Here is an 18,755-nt window from a genome sequence, read left to right on the forward strand (position 1 = left end):
ACTAAGACAATCCCCAAAGAACTCATGCATAGAAAAAATCATGACTCAAAATCAGAAACCACAAACTTAGAATTCTAACATAAACACCACCTGAAACAAACCCATCAAATCTGTGGGAAGTGCCAAATGGTTTTCAGAGAAGCAGAATTAAAAGGTAAATAACTAGCTCTTCCTTATTGGCACCATTTTTTACAGAATTCTTTGTCTTGAAGAGTAAGTAATTTAAGGATTTTTCTAACAGAAACATGTAGCAATGACTACTAAAAAGGGCTTTAAAAATGAAGGCAAATGCCAGATGCTCAAAGTATGGTGTGTCTAAGTACATGGCTTGACAAGCCTGCCTTGTTGAAGCTCTTTTCCAGAGAGACTTTAATGACAATGGGAAGAAAATGCATAAGAACTTAAACTGACAGAATCTTTTTCCAAAACTGAAGATAAAATTGCTTTGCCTAGGTTACTTTGTAATGACATTTTCAAGAGGGGAGTGTAGGCTCAAGAGCCAAAAGGTGTGTGTGTGTATATTTAACTTTGAAATTTGATAAACAGTTGAGAGGTATGTTAGTCCTCTTTCTGTAACTGACTTCTACTATTCTGCTTTGCATACATGGCTCCATTTTGTTTTAAGGAGTATATTAAATCTGAAAGCTGCATTTTAAGATTGTCTTGAAGGTTTTATGATTAATTCTGCAGTATGGTTAAACTACTAATCTCTACCTTGTTTTGTGAGGATTAACCTGTTTCCTTTTAAATGCATCTTTAAGTGATTGTTACTTCTGTTGATTTGAAGCTGTTCTGTTAACAATTTAATTTTGACTTTATAGAGGATTTCATCATTAGAAGACAGACATGCAAAAAAACTTGGAATATTTTAATTTTCAATATTCTTCCAGGCTTTTTCTGTTTTTATGACTTCTCTTTTTCCTGGAACAATTTCACTTTGTTTTAATCACGTGATATTTGAATGCCATGTCTGCCTAGCTCAGTCATCACAGATTAATAGAATTTCATTCTTAGGCTAGGTCTACACTACCCGCCTGAATCGGCGGGTAGAAATCGACCTCTCGGGGATCGATTTATCGCGTCCCATCGGGACGCGACAATCGATCCCCTAATCGACGCTCTTACTCCACCAGCGGAGGTGGGAGTAAGCGCCGTCGACAGGAAGCCGCGGAGGTTGATTTTGCCGTGGTCCTCACAGCGGGGTAAGTCGGCTGCGATATGTCGAATTCAGCTACGCTATTCACGTAGCTGAATTTGCATATCTTAAATCGACTCCCCCCTTGTAGTGTAGATGTAGCCTTAGTAATATTTTTCCTGAGTAAAACCTCTGATAGAGGAATTTCTTTGTAGCTGAAATGTAGAATTAATTATTTAAGATCCTATTTGCTTTTAAGTCCAGACATTTTAGGGTTTGAATTAACCAGTGTCTGACTACATAACTTAAAATATCTGTTCATAATTATACTTCTGTTAAGAATTTTTTCAGGATGTATCATTTATAGAGTTTGTATCCAACTTTGGGGTGCCATCTTCCTCATAGTACACTCGTTAAATGAGCCCCAAAGCTTGTGAAAATGAAGTAGTACCTACAGCATAGATGAGCAAAGCTTGTTTTTATCCCCTTTGTATTGGTGGATTTTCTGTTTATACATTCTTAGTTTCAGCATGTCTCTGGAAGTCTGTCATGTTCCGGCAAGGCAAATTGTATTTCTATCTTGCTTTCTCTTCTTTATATACTCTACTTCCCTTTGATCTGGAATTTATCCAATTCAGATACCCTAATATGGATGGGTCACCATTGTTTTCAGCGTTCCTGCACTAATATAATTATTTATTTTCCTGTAAGATGGGTATATTTCCCCTAGGTTCTGTTATCTGCTTTCTTGTTCTGTTAGTGCTTCTCTAAATACTAATTTTGATTTAATAAAAAGTTGTTCATAACAGCACTGAATCTAAGGGAATGTGACCAGCAAGTGGCTCAGATATAACTTCTGATTTTTTGACACTTTTGTGAAAAAATGCTTCATTATCATGCAAATAGAACTGCCTGCATATGCTTCCTGGTTAATTCTTATATACTGCAAAATGTTAAAGATTTAAAGCTAATTGAATTTTTGTTGCAATTTTGAAGAAAAAAAGTGGCTCAACATTTTTGGATTTTTTTTTTACACATTTTTGGCAGCTCTACATATTGTATGGAAACAAATTTCCCCAGACTTATATAATACAATACAGTTCACATCAGACAGCAAAATACAAGCTATCCTCAGACCCTCAGGCACATAACCATTTGTGGGGAGGGGAAGGGAAATTCCTTTTAGCCAAGGACCTCCTACCAAACTGAATGGAAAGTGTAGACATTGGGCCAAATTCTGCTCTGTGGTATCTGTGCAATCTCATTGTATTGCATTATTCTAACCCAGGACAAAATGTGTCCCATTGTCTTTATAAGAAAACATCTAGTGCATATGCTTCGAAAGACTTATTTTTCTGCAGTTAAAGGTCAAGAAACTCTTGAAAAATAATGAACTATAAGAAAAGTGAGAGCTGATTATAAAAATCTTATCTATTTATGTTAACAAAGGCTGTGCATACTGCCTTTTTGGGGGTGATTAATAATTATGTGCAGATTGATAGGAAAAATAAATTGTTCTTTCTGCTGTTATAGATTGTATCCAGTTTCAAAACTACAACATCAAGGGCAATCTGTCAACTGGTGAAGGAGTATGTTGGCCACAGGGATGGTATTTGGGATGTCAGTGTCACGAAAACTCAGCCAGTGGTGTTGGGGACAGCATCTGCTGGTAATGTTTTTTGTTTTAACTCCGGTATCTCTCACAAAATGTTTGTGTTAGATTCAGTAAGAAGTGTAATTAAATTTAAAGCATAAGTGAAAGCTTAGTTGCATTCTATATATGAGAATGTCTTCATGGGTCTTTTATGTTAGATCTTAATTTAATTGTATTTGTTTGGCTAACAGTCCGTTCAAGTAGTTTATATACTTACCCTGATAACAGAATTATATTAAGGAGGTTCAGCATCTTAAACTCTCTAAACAAAATGAAATGGATTTATCTGAAATTCTGTTTAGCCTGGGCATATGTGGGAAAGTTCAAGCATCCTAGTTGGGTGTTAGCCGTCAACCCTGTGTTAGCGGTGATCCACTTACAATTTAATGGCTATTCAGTGTGCTAAAAGGAATGCATTTAGTATCGTTTAGGGAGATCCTTTTTTTCCCCACTCAAAAGTCCTATAAGGTGGTTTTGGGTTGTTGTTAACTTTGAGGGTACTCACATGGGATACCACAATTGAGGGAGATGACTTATTGTTAACTGTGTACATATAGCCTGTGTCTGGTTTTGTGTATGTTAATGAGCCCTTTGGGAAGCAGTATCATTAATATAGTGATGACAGTTCTCTTCTTTGTTCCTGTGCGATCCAGAGGTGCAGTAGTGATTGCTTCCATACATTTAATTGTATGGTGTCTGAGCCGTACAACTGAAAGTAATCCCTGGCTTTTGATGCTACTTAAGCATCTAGTAACAGCTGAAGGATCTGTAAGGATCACAGATTGAGGACCTTATTAATACATATTCTTCCTCAGTTGAGAGGCAGATACTACAGCCATCAGTTCACACTTAAATATTTTTTGGCAGCACTAGCATCCCTTCCATATGAGCCCCTATCTTGGAGGGGCACTGAGAAAGTAAAGCTTTGTTACTTCTCGGCTGGATAATATGTTCTAATTGGTGCTACCTTAGAGAGTAGATCAGCATGTGGAGACGCTTAGTGGTCTTCAGTGTATGGAGCTTATGTGCACCACAGACTGAACTGGCTATTGCTTCTAGGTACAAATGAGTTGTTTTAATTTACAAAGCCCTGTGTGTTTTAGGTCCTCATTGAACTTAGAAACATCCTTTCTCCTTTTGTTGCATCTCCGCAACAGATCAGCATGGATGCTCTTTACTTGCAATCTGAGGACTCCTATCTGTTGAAAGGCCTTCTTGAGTGAATGAAGGAAACACTCTTGTGGGTTCCGTTTAAGTTGACTTATTTTTTCCCCATAACTTCAGTTGTGCAGTGTTTTTAATGGCATAAAAACATCCTAAAATTGATGGGTACATAGTTGCATTCATCTTTTTCTAAGTAATAGAATACAACTTCTAGAAGTAGATCATGCCTGTTAAAACTCATCTCAAAGTAACTTGATTTAAAGTAGCAGTTTCCTGTTAAATTTTATAATTGACACTAACCATTTCAAGTTGCAGTGAATGGAAACTTTGAAAATACAATGCCGCTTTCCTTTAAGTACTTAGTCAATTGAAGCTTATTTTATTTGTCGTGCTAGCAATTACACTTTTCACTGTAAGACTTGTATAATAGTAGTTGAAAAATAAAATTTTGCATATGCTTGAAATGCTTACACATGCTTCTGTTTTAATCTTTATAGACCATACTGCCTTGCTGTGGAGTATAGAAACAGGAAAGTGCCTTGTCAAATATGTAGGTCATGTTGGATCAGGTAAGAGCATCTGAGGTGCTTGGAGTGGTGTGTGTGTGTGTGTGTATGTATGTATACGTATACACGTTAATCTTTCTATAATGGCTTCCATTATAAAGGTTCCCAACTCTTGTTAGAAAACTCCATTGTAAAGGTTTCAGAGTGGTACCCATGTTATTCTGTATCAGCAAAAACAATGAAGAGTCCTTGTGGCACCTTAGAGACTTGCACATTTATTTGGGATAAGCTTTCATGGGCTAGAACCCACTTCATCAGATACATGAAGTGAAAAATACAGGAGCAGGTATAAATACATGAAAAGATGGGGGTTGCTTTACCAAGCGTGAGGTCAGTCTAACGAGATAAATCAATTAACAGCAGCATACCAAGGGAGGAAAAATAACTTTTGAAGTGGTAAGAGAGTGGCCCATTACAGACAGTTGACAAGAAGGTGTGAGTAACAGTAGGGAGAAATTAGTATTGAGGAAATTAAGTTTAGGTTTTATAATGACCCAACCACTCCATCTTTATTCAGGCCTCATCTGATGGTATCCAGTTTGCAAATTAATTCCAGTTCTGCAGCTTCATGTTGAAGTCTGTTTTTTAAGTTTTTTTTGGTTGAAAAATTGCCACTTTTAGGACTGTTGTTGAGTGACCAGAGAGATTGAAGTCTTCTACTGGTTTTTGAATGTTGTGATTCCTGATATCAGATTTGTGTCCATTATATTCTTTTGCGTAGAAACTATCCGGTTTGGCATGCATGCATACATACATAAATTTATTTAGTTTATATGCAGAACACTTAAACATAATGAAAGTCCTAAATTATCATGTTAATACAATTCTCATTGACTTTTTTATCTTTGTGTATAAACTAGTCTACGTAGGTTTATGTGGCTAATAGTTTTAGAATCATAGAATTGTAGGACTGTAAGGGACCTCGAGAGGTGGTCTAGTCCAATCCCCTGCACTCAAGGCAGGATTAAGTATTATCTAGATAATTCCTGACAGGTGTCTGTCTAACTTGCTCTTAAAAATCTCCAATGACGAAGATTCCACAACCTCCCTAAGCAATTTATTCCAGTGTTTAACCACCTGGACAATTAACAAACTGTTATGTGCTCCCCTCAGTCTTCTCCAGACTAAACAAACCCCTTCCCTCATGTGTTCTAGACATTTAATCATTTTTGTTCCTCTTCTCTGGACTTTCTCGAATTTTTCTACATCTTTCCTGAAATGTGGCACCCAGAACTGGACACAATACTCACAGTTGAGGCCTAATCAGCACAGAGTAGAGCAGAAGAATTATTTCTTGTGTCTTGCTTATAACACTTCTGCTAATACATCCCAGAATGTTTTTTTTTAATTTTTTTGTATTTTTATTTTTTTGCAAGTGTTACACCGTTGACTCATATTTAGCTTGATTCTCTCTGACCCCAAGATCCCTTTCCACTGTATTCCTTCCTAGTCAGTCATTTCCTATTTTGTGTGTGTGCAACTGATTGTTCTCTCCTAAGTGGAATACTTTGCATTGTCGTTATTGAATTTCATCCTATTTACTTCAGACCATTTCTCCAGTTTGTCTAGATCATTTTGAATTTTAATCCTATCCTTCAAATCACTTGCAACCCCTCCCAGCTTGGTAACATCCACAAACTTTGTAAATGTTCTCTCTATGCCATAATCTAAATAATTGATGAAGATATTGAACAGAACCGGATCCCACTTGATATGTCCTTCCAGCTTGACTGTGAGCCAGTGATAAATACTCTGAAGGAATGGTTTTCCAACCAGTTATGCACCCACCTTATAGTAGTTCCATCTAGCTTGTATTTCCCTAATTTCTATATAAGAAGGTCATGCAAGACAATATTAAAAACCTTTCAAAAGTCAAGATATATACATCCACCGTTTCTCCCCATCCACAACGCTTGTTACCATGTCAAAGAAAGCTGTTAGATTGGTTTGACGTGATTTGTTCTTGACAAATCCGTGCTGACTGTTACTTATCACCTTATTATCTTATCACAAGCCTTCAGGATAAAATTTGACTCTTCACTACTTTACAAATGTTTTTACTATTTAAGCTGACTTCTTTTCTAAAAGATTTTTTCCCGTAACTTTGGCCTAAAATTTGGTTTTGTTTTACGCAGTAAATTCTATAAAGTTCCATCCAACGGAGCAAGTAGCTCTTACAGGTATGTAGAATTTTTGTTTCATACATTGTGTTTGTCATAAGAAAGTAAAAACAAACCACTCTTTTTACTGTAACACTGTGTGTCAGCTCTTGCTGAGTAGCAGATATTTTTGATGTTATCCCCACCTTTCCCTCTCCAATTCCCTACGATTTATTAACTCATTCTAATTTAATACGCTTTTGGTGCAGAGATCATGTCTTTTCTGATTTGGGAAATATCTAGTAGTCCTTAGTGTGCAGATGGGAATAATAAATATCACATTGCCATTTTACATTTTTATTTTCTATTCTAATTTTCTTCAAATAAAGAAAAAACTAATGATACTTTTTAATATTAATGAAGCAACTATAGACTTCAAAAGGCAATAATGGAAGGATATTCTCTGTATAGTGGCTGATGCATGTTATGAGTGTGACAACTTTCTCATTGGCCATAACATCATCAGTACAGCGTTGTGTTCAAATCTGGAGGATGTGGTTAATCCTATGGTTCATATGATTCAGCGATAAGGTGTTAGATTTAGGATTCAGGAGACTGAGATTCAGTTGCCTATTTTGCTACAGGCTGCCTGTGTGACCTCTGGGGAAAGTTACTTAATATCTCTGTGCCTTACTTCCCCATAGGTAAATGGGCATAATGGAACTTCCCTACTAAACAGGGGTGATGAGAAAAAATGTTTTCAAGATTGGGAGTCATACAAGGGTTCTGGGGACCATATACATATCTATGAAAGTGAATATTTCTTCCCAGCCAATCTTGCGGTGGTTTTTCTCTAGCATTTATACTTGACTCTGCTCAAGTTTAGAGTTACATAATAGCAAGGACCATACCAAAATCACAGGTCCATTTAGGTCAATTTCACGGGCATAGAATTTTAAAAATGGTAAATTTCATGATTTCAGATGTTTAAATCTGAAATTTCAATGTTGTAGCTGTAGCAGTCCTGAACCAAAACTGCGTTCTGTGGGGGGGATTCGCAAGGTTTATGTAGGGGGGGGGTCGCAGTATTGCCACTCTTACGTCTGTGCTGCTGCTGGCGGTAGCGCTGCCTTCAGTGTTGAGCGGCTGGAGAGTGGTGGCTGGTGGCTTCAAAGCCCAGCTCTGAAGGCAGTGCTGCTGCCAGCAGCAGCGCAGAAGTAAGGGTGACATGGTATGGTATTGCCACCCTTACTTCTGCGCTGCTGCTGGTGGCGGCCCCCCTACAATAACCTTGCGATTCCTCTCTCCCCTCCCCCCCAGTAGCCCCTTTTTGGGATGGGACCCCCTCCCAGGTCTCCCCCATGAAAATCTGTATAGTATAGGACATCAGATTTCATGGGAGAGACAAGATTTCATGGTCTGTGACATGTTTTTCACGGCCAAGAGTTTGGTAGAGCCCTAGTAATAGCAGTAAGGTTGAAATATTGTTGCAATTATAAACCTCATTTTCCTTTCTCCAAAAGCCAAAGCCGAGTTTTCTCTGTTTAATCTGAAGTTGCTCAAACAAGCCACTTTTGAGATATGGGATGCTGAAAAATGGCAAAGTTCTTAACCTCTACACCAGTGGTTCTCAAACTTTTCTACTGGTGACCCCTTTCACATAGCAAGCCTCTGAGTGCGACCCCCCCCCACAAATTAAAAACACTTTTTAATATATTTAACATCATTTTAAATGCTGGAGGCAAAGCAGGGTTTAGGGTGGAGGCTGACAGCTCGCGACCCCCCATGTAATAATCTCGTGACCGCCTGAGGGGTCCTGACCACCAGTTTGAGAACCCCTGTTCTACGTTGTCCTCTAGTGTGAAGTGAATTTATAACTGAAAAAAATAAACCCAGAATGCTGAAGGTAGGAAACTATCAAATAAAGTTTTAACACCAACCTTGATTGTGCTCTTGTTTCTACCAATCCTCCTCCTTCTAGCATTTCAGTGTAGGGCCACAAATCCTCATTAAAACATGCCAGAGAATACTCCTCATCTAGATCTACCAACCACATGTGCTGGAGATTCCACTATGAGCCAGAAGCCATCTCACTTCATACTTTCTCATAGGGGCAGTAACAGAGACCAGCCTGTACCTTTTTCCTAATTACATAGATGGGCAGCAGATCCCACAATATCCTGTGCACCTTTACATGAACTTGAAATCCTCATGGAATGTACCTTGTATAGGCCACGGGTGTGGGAGAGTTATCGTTGTGCAAAGACAGGCTATTGTTTCTAATTCACATATGCTATCGAGATTTAGGTTTCCTTTTTGCAGCAACCGGTAGGTCTGTAGCCTTACAGAATTTGATGCTACATTGAGCTACTCAAGGTAGAAACATATTTGTTGGTTTGGATTCTACTTAGGATCAGACTTAATGTTTGTGTCTGATAAAAATCCTTGGATGACAATGAGAAAGAAGAGGGGGAGAAAATTCCTTTTTATTTCCTAAAACATTAAGGACACAACATCAGTTGTTTTACTAATATAAAATCCATATTTAAATTTGCTAGTAACATCTTAGTGTTTTGGAACAGAAGACTAATAAAATGTTGGAAGCATACGCTATTTTCAATGGTATGCTTTCCCTAAAAGAAAGTGAATATTTTCATTTTAGGAGTAATTAAGTTGGATTACTTCTCCCCTTTCGCGTAATGAATCATGTTCTCAGCAAACTGTCAAGCCTGAGAAACAACCATTTATGCTGAGTCTTACCAAAATTTGTTAGAAAAAAAGTGTTGTTCATGCAGCATAGCCAAAATGTGAAAACAAAACATTTTCTTTATTGTGTTTATGGAAATATACTTATTCAGTTTATTTCTGTGCAGCATCTGGAGACCAGACGGCTCACATTTGGAGATATATGGTACAGTTGCCCATGCCTCAGCCAACATCAGACTGCAATGTAAGCAATAAACTTACACAAACTAAAAATTGATCCTAGGGCAACTTCATCCAATTTAGGTGGTATGATTACATGTAGAAGTGTAATAGACACTTTTATTTAAAGGGATATTTTCAACTCAAATTTGGCCCAAATGTTACATTTTTGTAAAAAGACAATTATAAAACTCTGTGATCAATAGATTAATTTCTATGGCCTTCCTTTAGTGCAGGTGTAGGCAAGAAGCGGTGTGCCGAGTCTTCATTTATTCTCTTTAGTTTAAGGTTTCGCGTGCCGGTAATATATGTTAACGTTTTTTAGAAGGTCTCTCTCTATAAGTCTATATTATATAACTAAACTATTGTTGTATGTAAAGTAAACAAGGTTTTCAAAATGTTTAAGAAGCTTCATTTAAAATTAAATTAAAAGGCTGATCTTACGCGGCCAGCCTGCTCAGCCCACTGCCAGGCTGGGGTTCTGTTCACCTAGGCCTGCAGTGGGCTGAGCAGGGCGACTGGAGGTCAGGGCAGAGGGCTGGGGGTGTGTGTGGGGGTGCAGGGCAGAAGGCTGGGTGTTGGGGGGACTTGAGGTCAGGGCAGAGGGCTGGGGAGGCGTGGGGGGTGCAGGGTAGAAGGCTGGGGGTATGGGGTGCAGGGCAGAAGGCTGAGTGTGTGTGGGGAGGTCAGGGCAGAAGGCTGGGTGGGGTGGGGTGCAGGGCAGAGGGCTGGGGTGCTCGGCTCGTGAGGGTGCTCCCAGCTGCTCAGGGCAGGGGTCTGGAAGGGATATGCCCTGTTCTACCCCCTTCCCCCAGGTCCGTCCCTACCTCTCTCTGCCTGCTCTATGGAGCAGTGAGCACGCTGCCTCTCTTCCCCCTCCCCCTCGCAAGGGCCATCCCGGCAGGGAGAGGGAGGAGAAGGGGCAGAGGGGCCGGAATGCACCAAGCTGTGGGAAAGAGCGGGGGAGTAGGGAAATTTGGCTGCCGCAGGACCAAGCTTCCCTCCTCCCCCAGCGTGGCGCTTTCCGGCCCCTCCGCCCCCTCCTCCTCTCACCAGCAGGCAGCGTGCCATTCAGAATCGGCTCGCGTGCCGTGTTTGGCACGTGTGCCGTAGGTTGCCGACCCCTGCTTTAGTGTTTCCAAGCCGTATATTGCAGCACTGAATCTGAAAGTGCAACTGATTTCATTGATTTTTTTTCCAAATGAAGAGAATTGCATAATTAAACAGAATAGTGACAAGTAAAATTTTGCCTTGTAATCCAAAATATAATTGTTAATAAAGTTGTATAAAATACGATTAAAGTTGAGTGCACCTCTAACCACTTTGTAAAAAAAAATTGTGTAGGCACAATGGTAGGTTGTTCATGGGTCACATATGTATCAGTCTTAACTAGCATGAATAATGAACTGGTATTCAGGATTTAGCTTTATCTTGTATCCATTCATCAATATTTAGACTGAATTCAGTAGAAGTTCACTAATTTGTACTAATAACAGCGAAACCTATTATGGATTACTAAACTTTCTGAATTAATCCCTGATCCTGCAAATGCTTAAATACATCCATCCATGGGACTATTCACAAATGTAAAATTACTCACATTTAGTGAGTCTTACAGTATCTGGGCTTCCGTAAGTCCCAAATTCAGCAAAGCACTTATGTATGGGCTTCAAAGAGTCTTAACTTTAAAACACATGTCTAAGGCCTTGGCTACACTTACCAGCTAGTTCGACGGCTGGAAATCGAAGTTCTGGGTTCGACTTATCGCGTCTAGTCTGGACGCGATAAGTCGAACCCGGAAGTGCTTGCCGTCGACTGCGGTACTCCAGCTCGGCGAGAGGAGTACCGCGGAGTCGACGGGGGAGCCTGCCTGCCGCGTGTGGACCAAGGTAAGTTCGAACTAAGGTACTTCGACTTCAGCTACGTTATTCACGTAGCTGAAGTTGCGTACCTTAGTTCGAATTGGGGGGGGTAGTGTAGACCAAGCCTAAGTGTGTGCTTAAGTTCTTTTCTGAATTGGGGCCTTAGAGAGCAAATATAATAAGGATAATGCTTCTATGTATTTCATTATTTTATTAAGTATAGATCAGTTTTAGTCTGTTTTTTATTTTAAAACATTATACAGATGTACTATAGCACATTTTCTAAAAGTAGTGTAATATTAGTAATTATGGTCTCACTTCAGTCTTTTGCTATTAAATCTTTGCCAAGAACTAGGGAGAGACTGTCAGTTATTTATATAGTTATATAACAGACATCTGCTAACTTAATTTTGCTAATCCACAAAGCTGCTGTGTTCTACTGTACAGATTCTGGTGCAGTGTTTTATTTGAACTGCCAGATAGACAAAATCTAATGAGACTAAGCTCCATCAGTGTATTTGAATGTGCTATACATGTTGGGTATGTCTACACAGCAGAGTAAAACCCATGCCAGCTGACTCGGGCTGTGGGGCTGTTTAACTGCTGTGCAGACTTGCAGGCCTGGGCTGGAGCCTGGGCTCTGGGACCCTGCAAGGTGGGTGGATCCCAGAGCTCAGGCTCCAGCCAAGTGCAGAAGTCTACACAGCAATGAAATAGCCTTGCAGCCTGAGCCCCGTGAGTCTGGGTCAGCCATGGGTTTTTCTTGGCTGTGTGGACATTTCCTTTTAGCCTGAAATGTACCAGCTACCACCCTAGAAACCCTAGTTTTTTGTTGCATGTATAACTTAAGGTATGGTCTTCCATTGTATGCGGTATCTTCACCCACCTTTCTGGTCTATGGTACTAGTGTATCTGGATTTCAGGCCCACTCTGATATCTGCGACCTATGTGTAGGGTAGGTTAGATGGTGTACAGGTTAATGTCCAGTCTGTCCTTGGAGCCTAGGGTATGTAGGAATTGTCAGTGTGATAATGGCACAGTAGGCTTTCTGATTTGTGAGACTAGTCTGTTTTAACTCTGATTCTCATGCACTTGTGCTGCAGTGTTTTGGTTACAAAAACTGTAAAGGAATGTTTCATTCCAACAGTTTCTTTGACATGTTTAAAATTTCAGTGTAAACGCTTCTAAAGGTATTTAAAACCTTATTAATAACTGAAATTTGGGGCCCAAAGTGCTAGTGTTTTATTGATTTTTAACCACATAACCTTTTATCAATCCCTCTAACTTTATCAAACCAAATACTCCTACTTACAAAATAAAGCTGTGTAAAAGTATGTTTAAACTGGATATTTTGCTAGTGGATTTCTGTGCAAAGAATCCTATACCCTAGTTCCAGAAATTAGGGGCAAAACATAATAGTGAGCTAATATGTGACTTAGTCAAGTAATGAGTGAATATGCAGTTAAAACTGTCAGTATTTCTATTGTAACCTTCCATTTTTAGTTGTCTGAATGCCGGCCATTTCAGATAATTTCTCACTGATTTGTCATGGCAAATATAAATTCTCTTTCAAGTTTGCAAGGATCTATTTTAGATTTTCAGAGAGAGAGCCCCTTTGAGTTTAGTTAGTGGCAAAGGTTGGGTGGAAGCTTTTACCAAACTCAAGGTGAAAATTTTAATTATATATGGTGGTTTACTTTTTTTGACACTTTTCGTTTTCCAAGAGCTATACAAATGCTCCTCCTAGCACCCAAATCTGTTAGGAAAGTAGTATTTTCATTTTGCAGATGAAAAAACTAAGGGGATGTCTACACTGTGAAGGCTATACCAGAATAGCTACAGTGCCATAGCTATGCTGGTATAACCCTGTAGTGTAGACACAGCCTCCACTGACAGGAAGAGTTTTTTTTTCTATCACTGCTGGAACATCTCATCCCTGGGCAATGGCAGCTAGACTTAATGGAAGCATTCTTCCATTTACCTGTTTGTGTCTATACTGGGAGTTAGGTTGGCATAGGTACATCGCTCAGGGATGTGGATTTTTCACATCCCTGGCCTATGTAGCTATGTTGACCTAAATTTTAAGTGTAGACCAGGCCTCTGGCACGGAGGTTGATTTGCCCAGGGCCAAAAAGGGAATTATTGTCAGAATGAAGTATAGAATTTTAGCGTTTCTAGCTCCCAGTCTCTTGCTGCATAAACTGGGCTACGCTTGTGTCAAAAGAAATGTACGTTTAGACTTACACACCCTGGCAAGACCTTCTGATATAGTAATTAATGTAAACTTGTAATTACTTAACATAAACTACAAGTAAAACTAGATGCTTTGATAGCCTCTTACAGGTCTTCCTCTGTGTAAGGTGCTTGCTAGATAAGAATAGATGTGGTACAGTACTAATTTTAAATTTGTAAGTCTATTTATACTTTCACTACAATGGGAAAATCTCTGTTCACAAGAGATTGGCCACTAAACAGTGTATTTAAAGATTTCAAATATTGCAGGATTTTTCTTGGTATGACCAAGATAGCAGGGAAGCATTGCGGGGGTGGGGGTGGATGACTAAGGGTAAGTAAAGGTCTGTTGAAGAGTTAAAGGAGTAATAGATTCATAGATTCCAAGGCCAGAAGGGACCATTGTGATCATCTAGTCTGGTGTCCTGTATAACACAGGCCATAAAACTTCTCAAAACAATTACTAGAGCAGATCTCCAAAACATCCAGTCTTGATTTAAAAATTGTCAGTGAAGGAGAATCCACCAGCACCTTTGTAAATTATTTCAGTGGTTCATTACTCTCACTTAAAAATTATACACGTTATTTACATCTAACTGGTATGTGTGCACCATCCATGCATTGATCCAATGTCTTGTGGCTCTCTCTCATACCTTGTTGCACTGTGTGTGCGCACATTTCATGTCTTGCTGTGTGTGTCACTAAAATTGGATGCTTTCGCTTACTCCCACCTGTCTTCCCTGCATCCCCAGCCTTTTCTGCATGGGAGACCAAACCCCAGTATGATTGTGGATGAGAACTGGGGAAGTTCAAAAATTCACAGACTGACATTTGACTTGCCCAGTGTGTGGAGGAGGAGTGGGGTGTGAGGGGGAAAAGAGTGTCTGGTGTTTGATCTCAGCTCATTATAAGGCTCAGGATTCTGAATCTCTCTGACCTCCCAGATCTTGGGGGTGTTGGTAACTCGGTAGGAAGATGCTGGGGTGTTTCTATTGGGGGGCTGCCTGGGAATGTGGTTTGGTCCTGGGTGCTATCGAGTCCTGTTCCGTTATGTGGTGGGATTTGTCAGCAAAAATGTAAGTAAAATGAGAGAGACTTAGATTTGGTCCCCAGGAAGCTGCTTGGCATGCTTTGGAGTCCGGAGGATGAAGAGACTCGATGGGGGGCGAGGGGACCCCCAAAGCTCAGCCCTCTGGGGAGAAACTGCAGTTGAGGAGGAGGCACCACCACCATGTGCAATCCAAGTCAGAGGAATCCTGGGGATGTAGCCACCAGGCTGATCAGGAGCCCAGCCAGCCCTGGTGGAAGTGCTTGGCCCTTGCCTTCCTCCTGCAACCACAGACCCCCAGGAAAGGAGGCTCAGCATTGCCTGGTGCTGGAGGATACAGGGGGGATCTGGTTTGTAGCTGGGATAAGGCGCAGGAGTTGCTGTGGGATGGGAAGCGGAGCAGTTGCTTGTGTCGGGGAGGCTCTGGGATCCTAAACACCAGCTGCAGACAGGCCACGTGGAGTAAGAAATGCGGAGGAGCAAGGTCTATGGTGACTGTGACCTGATGCCTCCTCCTAGACCCCTTTCTGCCTCCACATCCTTCCGTCTCCTGACTTTGCCCCTTACACCTCTCTGTGACTCTACACATACTTGACTTCAACCCCTCTGCTTCCCCGTACATTCCCTCAGTAATACTGTAAATGCTATTTACCCTAATTATTTAGTGCTTAATCATAATATACAGCTCAGTGTCATCTGAGAGATGCATAAGTTCTAGAGAAATATAGTAGGCTACCACTTGGTAATGCACCCTACAAAGGCTTTGCTGGAACAACTATACTGGTATAGTTCTACTAACAGAGCCCCTTAGTGGAGATGCAGCTTATGCCAGCGAAAGGAATACTATACAGTTAAATCATCTCCCCTATGTATAGCTGTCTGTGTATTGTTGTTGGGTTTTTTGCTGGTATTGCTATGTCAGGAGAGCGTTGTGTGTGTTTGAAGTACAACTTCCCATTAATAAATAGAAGAATTGTTCATATTTATACTTTTGTGATTAACAGCAAATGTCTGGGGAAGATGAAATTGAGTTTTCAGATAAAGATGAACCTGATGGAGATGGAGATGGTTCCAGTGACTGTCCCACTATCCGAGCTCCTTTAACCTCCCTGAAAAGCCATCAAGGAGTAGTCATAGCAGCTGACTGGCTGGTTGGAGGGAAGCAAGCTGTAACAGCTTCCTGGGATAGGACAGCAAATCTGTATGATGTGGAGACATCTGAACTTGTCCATTCACTAACAGGTATCTCTTTGCTTATATGAAAGCTTTTTAAGATTGCTGGTTTGTTTTTTAGTAATGATCACTCTTTCCAGGCATCACAATCTTCTGGGTGAGTAATGTGTCTTTTGGGGGCAGGAAGAGACTTAAACATAAAGCTTAAGCTTCAAGGAGGAGCATAAATATTACATCACTATTTATGTATGATATTCATTGAATGCCATGAACATGTAATTATTCTCCTTTGAGCATGTGTTAAAATGTATAAAATTGAGCAATTGTTTTTGAAACTTAGTGCAGCAGTTTTTCTTAGTACTTCTTAACAGTTTCATTTTTCATACCTGTGCTACTTCAGGTAGCAGTAATATATGACTACTTAATGGTCAGATGAAATGACTATTCATTAAATTGTAACTTTCAAATACAGCTCTAAATGTCTACCACAGCAGTAACATTACTAATTACTATTACCAGACCAATTACTGTTTTTTACTGTTTTTGCAAAAATTGTGTCTGATCAACATTTCATTCCAAATGTTTGTGGAAATGAAAAGTCTTGCGTTTTCGTTACCTTATATGTTCTCATCTGTGGTTGTAGGGCATGACCAAGAGCTAACCCATTGTTGTACACATCCCACTCAACGTCTTGTGGTGACATCATCACGTGATACAACCTTCCGTCTGTGGGATTTCAGAGATCCTTCTATCCATTCTGTGAATGTCTTTCAGGGCCACACAGAGTAAGTGACAGTTGCTTCACAGGTTTTTTACATATTTAGAAGGGATGAATGTATTGAGTTGTTAAACTGTACCAAAAGATTCCTGTACTTTTTGTGATATTAAGACCATCTTTGTGTTAGTTTAGGAAACTTTTCCTTTCACAGAAACCCTTTAATACTGTCCTGCAAATGTAATACTGTGGCATTTAAATACTAAAAAAGCAATAATTGCACTTGCTGTGTTGTTGCTTACACAATAAGTCTCTTTTTAATTAGGCATCTTTAATAAGTAGTTCATACTCTTTACATTTAAATTTATTGTAAATTCTTGTTTAAGCAGTGCTGTGTGTAGTTTAGGAACACTGCTGTAAAATATTAAGAGAAATTTCCCGTCCCTTATTTGTTGTAATCTTAACAGTGAAATAAAGGTGACTTGTACAGAACCAAGAAAACAAATTAAAGACAACATTTTAAGTTTCTATACTCCTTTTTCATTTTGCAGTCATTTTTAACTTCACAGTTTATGCTTACAAATTAGAAGCATGCAAATATTTCAGACATTGTTTCATTTATCAAAAATGACTGATATGTTTTAACACCTTTTTGATGAGTTTTGGGATTTGATGCTGATCTGCTGGCTTCTACTGACGATAAGCAGAAGTAGCTGTATGAGTCTCTGAATATGGTGGCGAAACATACCCTTTTTTGAAGTAAAACAATGATGAGGGAGGTGAGGAAAGCAGAAGGCAAACGTTCTAAATATCTTATCCAAATTAGAAAGTGGTATAGATTTAAAAGCCCTTGCTGTTTGCGAAGTTTGAAAGCAAAGCTTGACTACCAGAAGGTGTGCGTGTATGGGGGGAGGGTTTCCCAAAAGTTGAGCACTGACTTCAATAGGAGTTTTCTTTTATTCTCAATTAGATATTTCCATGTTGCTTAATAATTTGAAATTTTGCTATATCAATAGTTTTTGTAAGTGCCCACCTCCTTGTTCCAAACTCAGGTACACTATCTCAAGAATGTGACTTCCAAACTCTGATGGGTGCCAGTGTATCACAGGTAGCCATTTACTGATCTGTTTTTTCCTTACAGTAGAGTAGACCTAACCATGGCCTGAGGGCTGGAACTGGTCTGTGGCCTTGTTAATGGTGGTTTATACATAAGAGGAAATAGGTTTTGTGCTGCTCATACTCCTTCCCCCTGTGCTTTAATACTCACAGGTTATACATACAGAGCACAGAGGGAAGAAATGTGATTTGAAAATTAATGCTTTCATGATGTCAAATGGCATGGATTTTGAGAGGCTGGAAAAAATGAAAAGGATAGAAGATTGAAGATGAAAAATTACCATCTGAACTATTGCAGATTGTGGTGGGGGCTATGTTTTTAACACTAGAGACAATTTTTGACCATTCTTTGGTCACTCTTCCTTCAGCTTCAACTACCACTCCTGTCTCCATTTGTCTCCTCTTTTTTGTGTCTCATTCTTTTGCATATTTGTCACCTTTAGAGTCCTGCATCAGAGTTTGGTCAGCATTATCTTACTGATTTGATATAGCACTTTCTCTCCTGCCAATACTGAATTTAAAAAACTCTTACTTTACTGTATATCAGTTATATTTTTATCTACTTTATTTTTGGTACCTTTTATGTCAAAAGAATGCTTTTGCAGCCTTAGATCCTAGAGATGCTTACAATTCATACTTTGTGGAAGAGATGATGCTTTGCTCTAAGCAGGATATTATACCTGAGAGATATCCTAAGCTTGCTTGCAAGAGGAAAGCTCCGTAGTTCATAGATGACATACTTCTGGTCCATGTGTCTGTTTTTATGTGCTGCACATAAGTCCCACAATGTGCTAGCACAGCTGGGTATGCTCTGCTCCCATTATGTAGTATGAGAGCAGTTCTTTTGCATTCTGGAATGAGGTATAACAGAAGGAATCGATGCAGGTGTAAGTAATCCCATTATAGCACTGAGTATTTTATTAGGCTCACACATTAAAAGGAATAGTGCATTTGTCATGGTGACAGGGCTAGCTGCACCTCTGTCCCCCTTGTGATCTCTCAGTGTAGCCCATCAGGTGTTGGGCCTCTTGTGTCTTTACCTATCCAGGTTTGGAATTTTGCAGTT

The 18,755-nt window shown here is 39.7% G+C and overlaps 1 protein-coding gene across 3 annotated transcripts in view; it reads left to right on the forward strand.

Annotated features, from left to right (window-relative positions):
* The window catches only part of WDR37 (WD repeat domain 37), a 56,985-nt gene that overhangs the window by 16,093 nt on the left and 22,137 nt on the right, over positions 1-18,755 (forward strand). For all 3 annotated transcript variants that reach the window (XM_034760057.1, XM_034760056.1, XM_034760058.1), the window contains exons 6-11: positions 2,669-2,804; positions 4,451-4,522; positions 6,655-6,699; positions 9,492-9,568; positions 15,690-15,927; positions 16,502-16,643. In XM_034760057.1, the coding sequence (XP_034615948.1) occupies positions 2,669-2,804; positions 4,451-4,522; positions 6,655-6,699; positions 9,492-9,568; positions 15,690-15,927; positions 16,502-16,643 (710 nt within the window). The remainder of the gene's footprint in view (positions 1-2,668; positions 2,805-4,450; positions 4,523-6,654; positions 6,700-9,491; positions 9,569-15,689; positions 15,928-16,501; positions 16,644-18,755) is intronic.

This window comes from Trachemys scripta, chromosome 2, assembly GCF_013100865.1.
Source record: "Trachemys scripta elegans isolate TJP31775 chromosome 2, CAS_Tse_1.0, whole genome shotgun sequence".
Taxonomy (NCBI): domain Eukaryota; kingdom Metazoa; phylum Chordata; order Testudines; family Emydidae; genus Trachemys; species Trachemys scripta.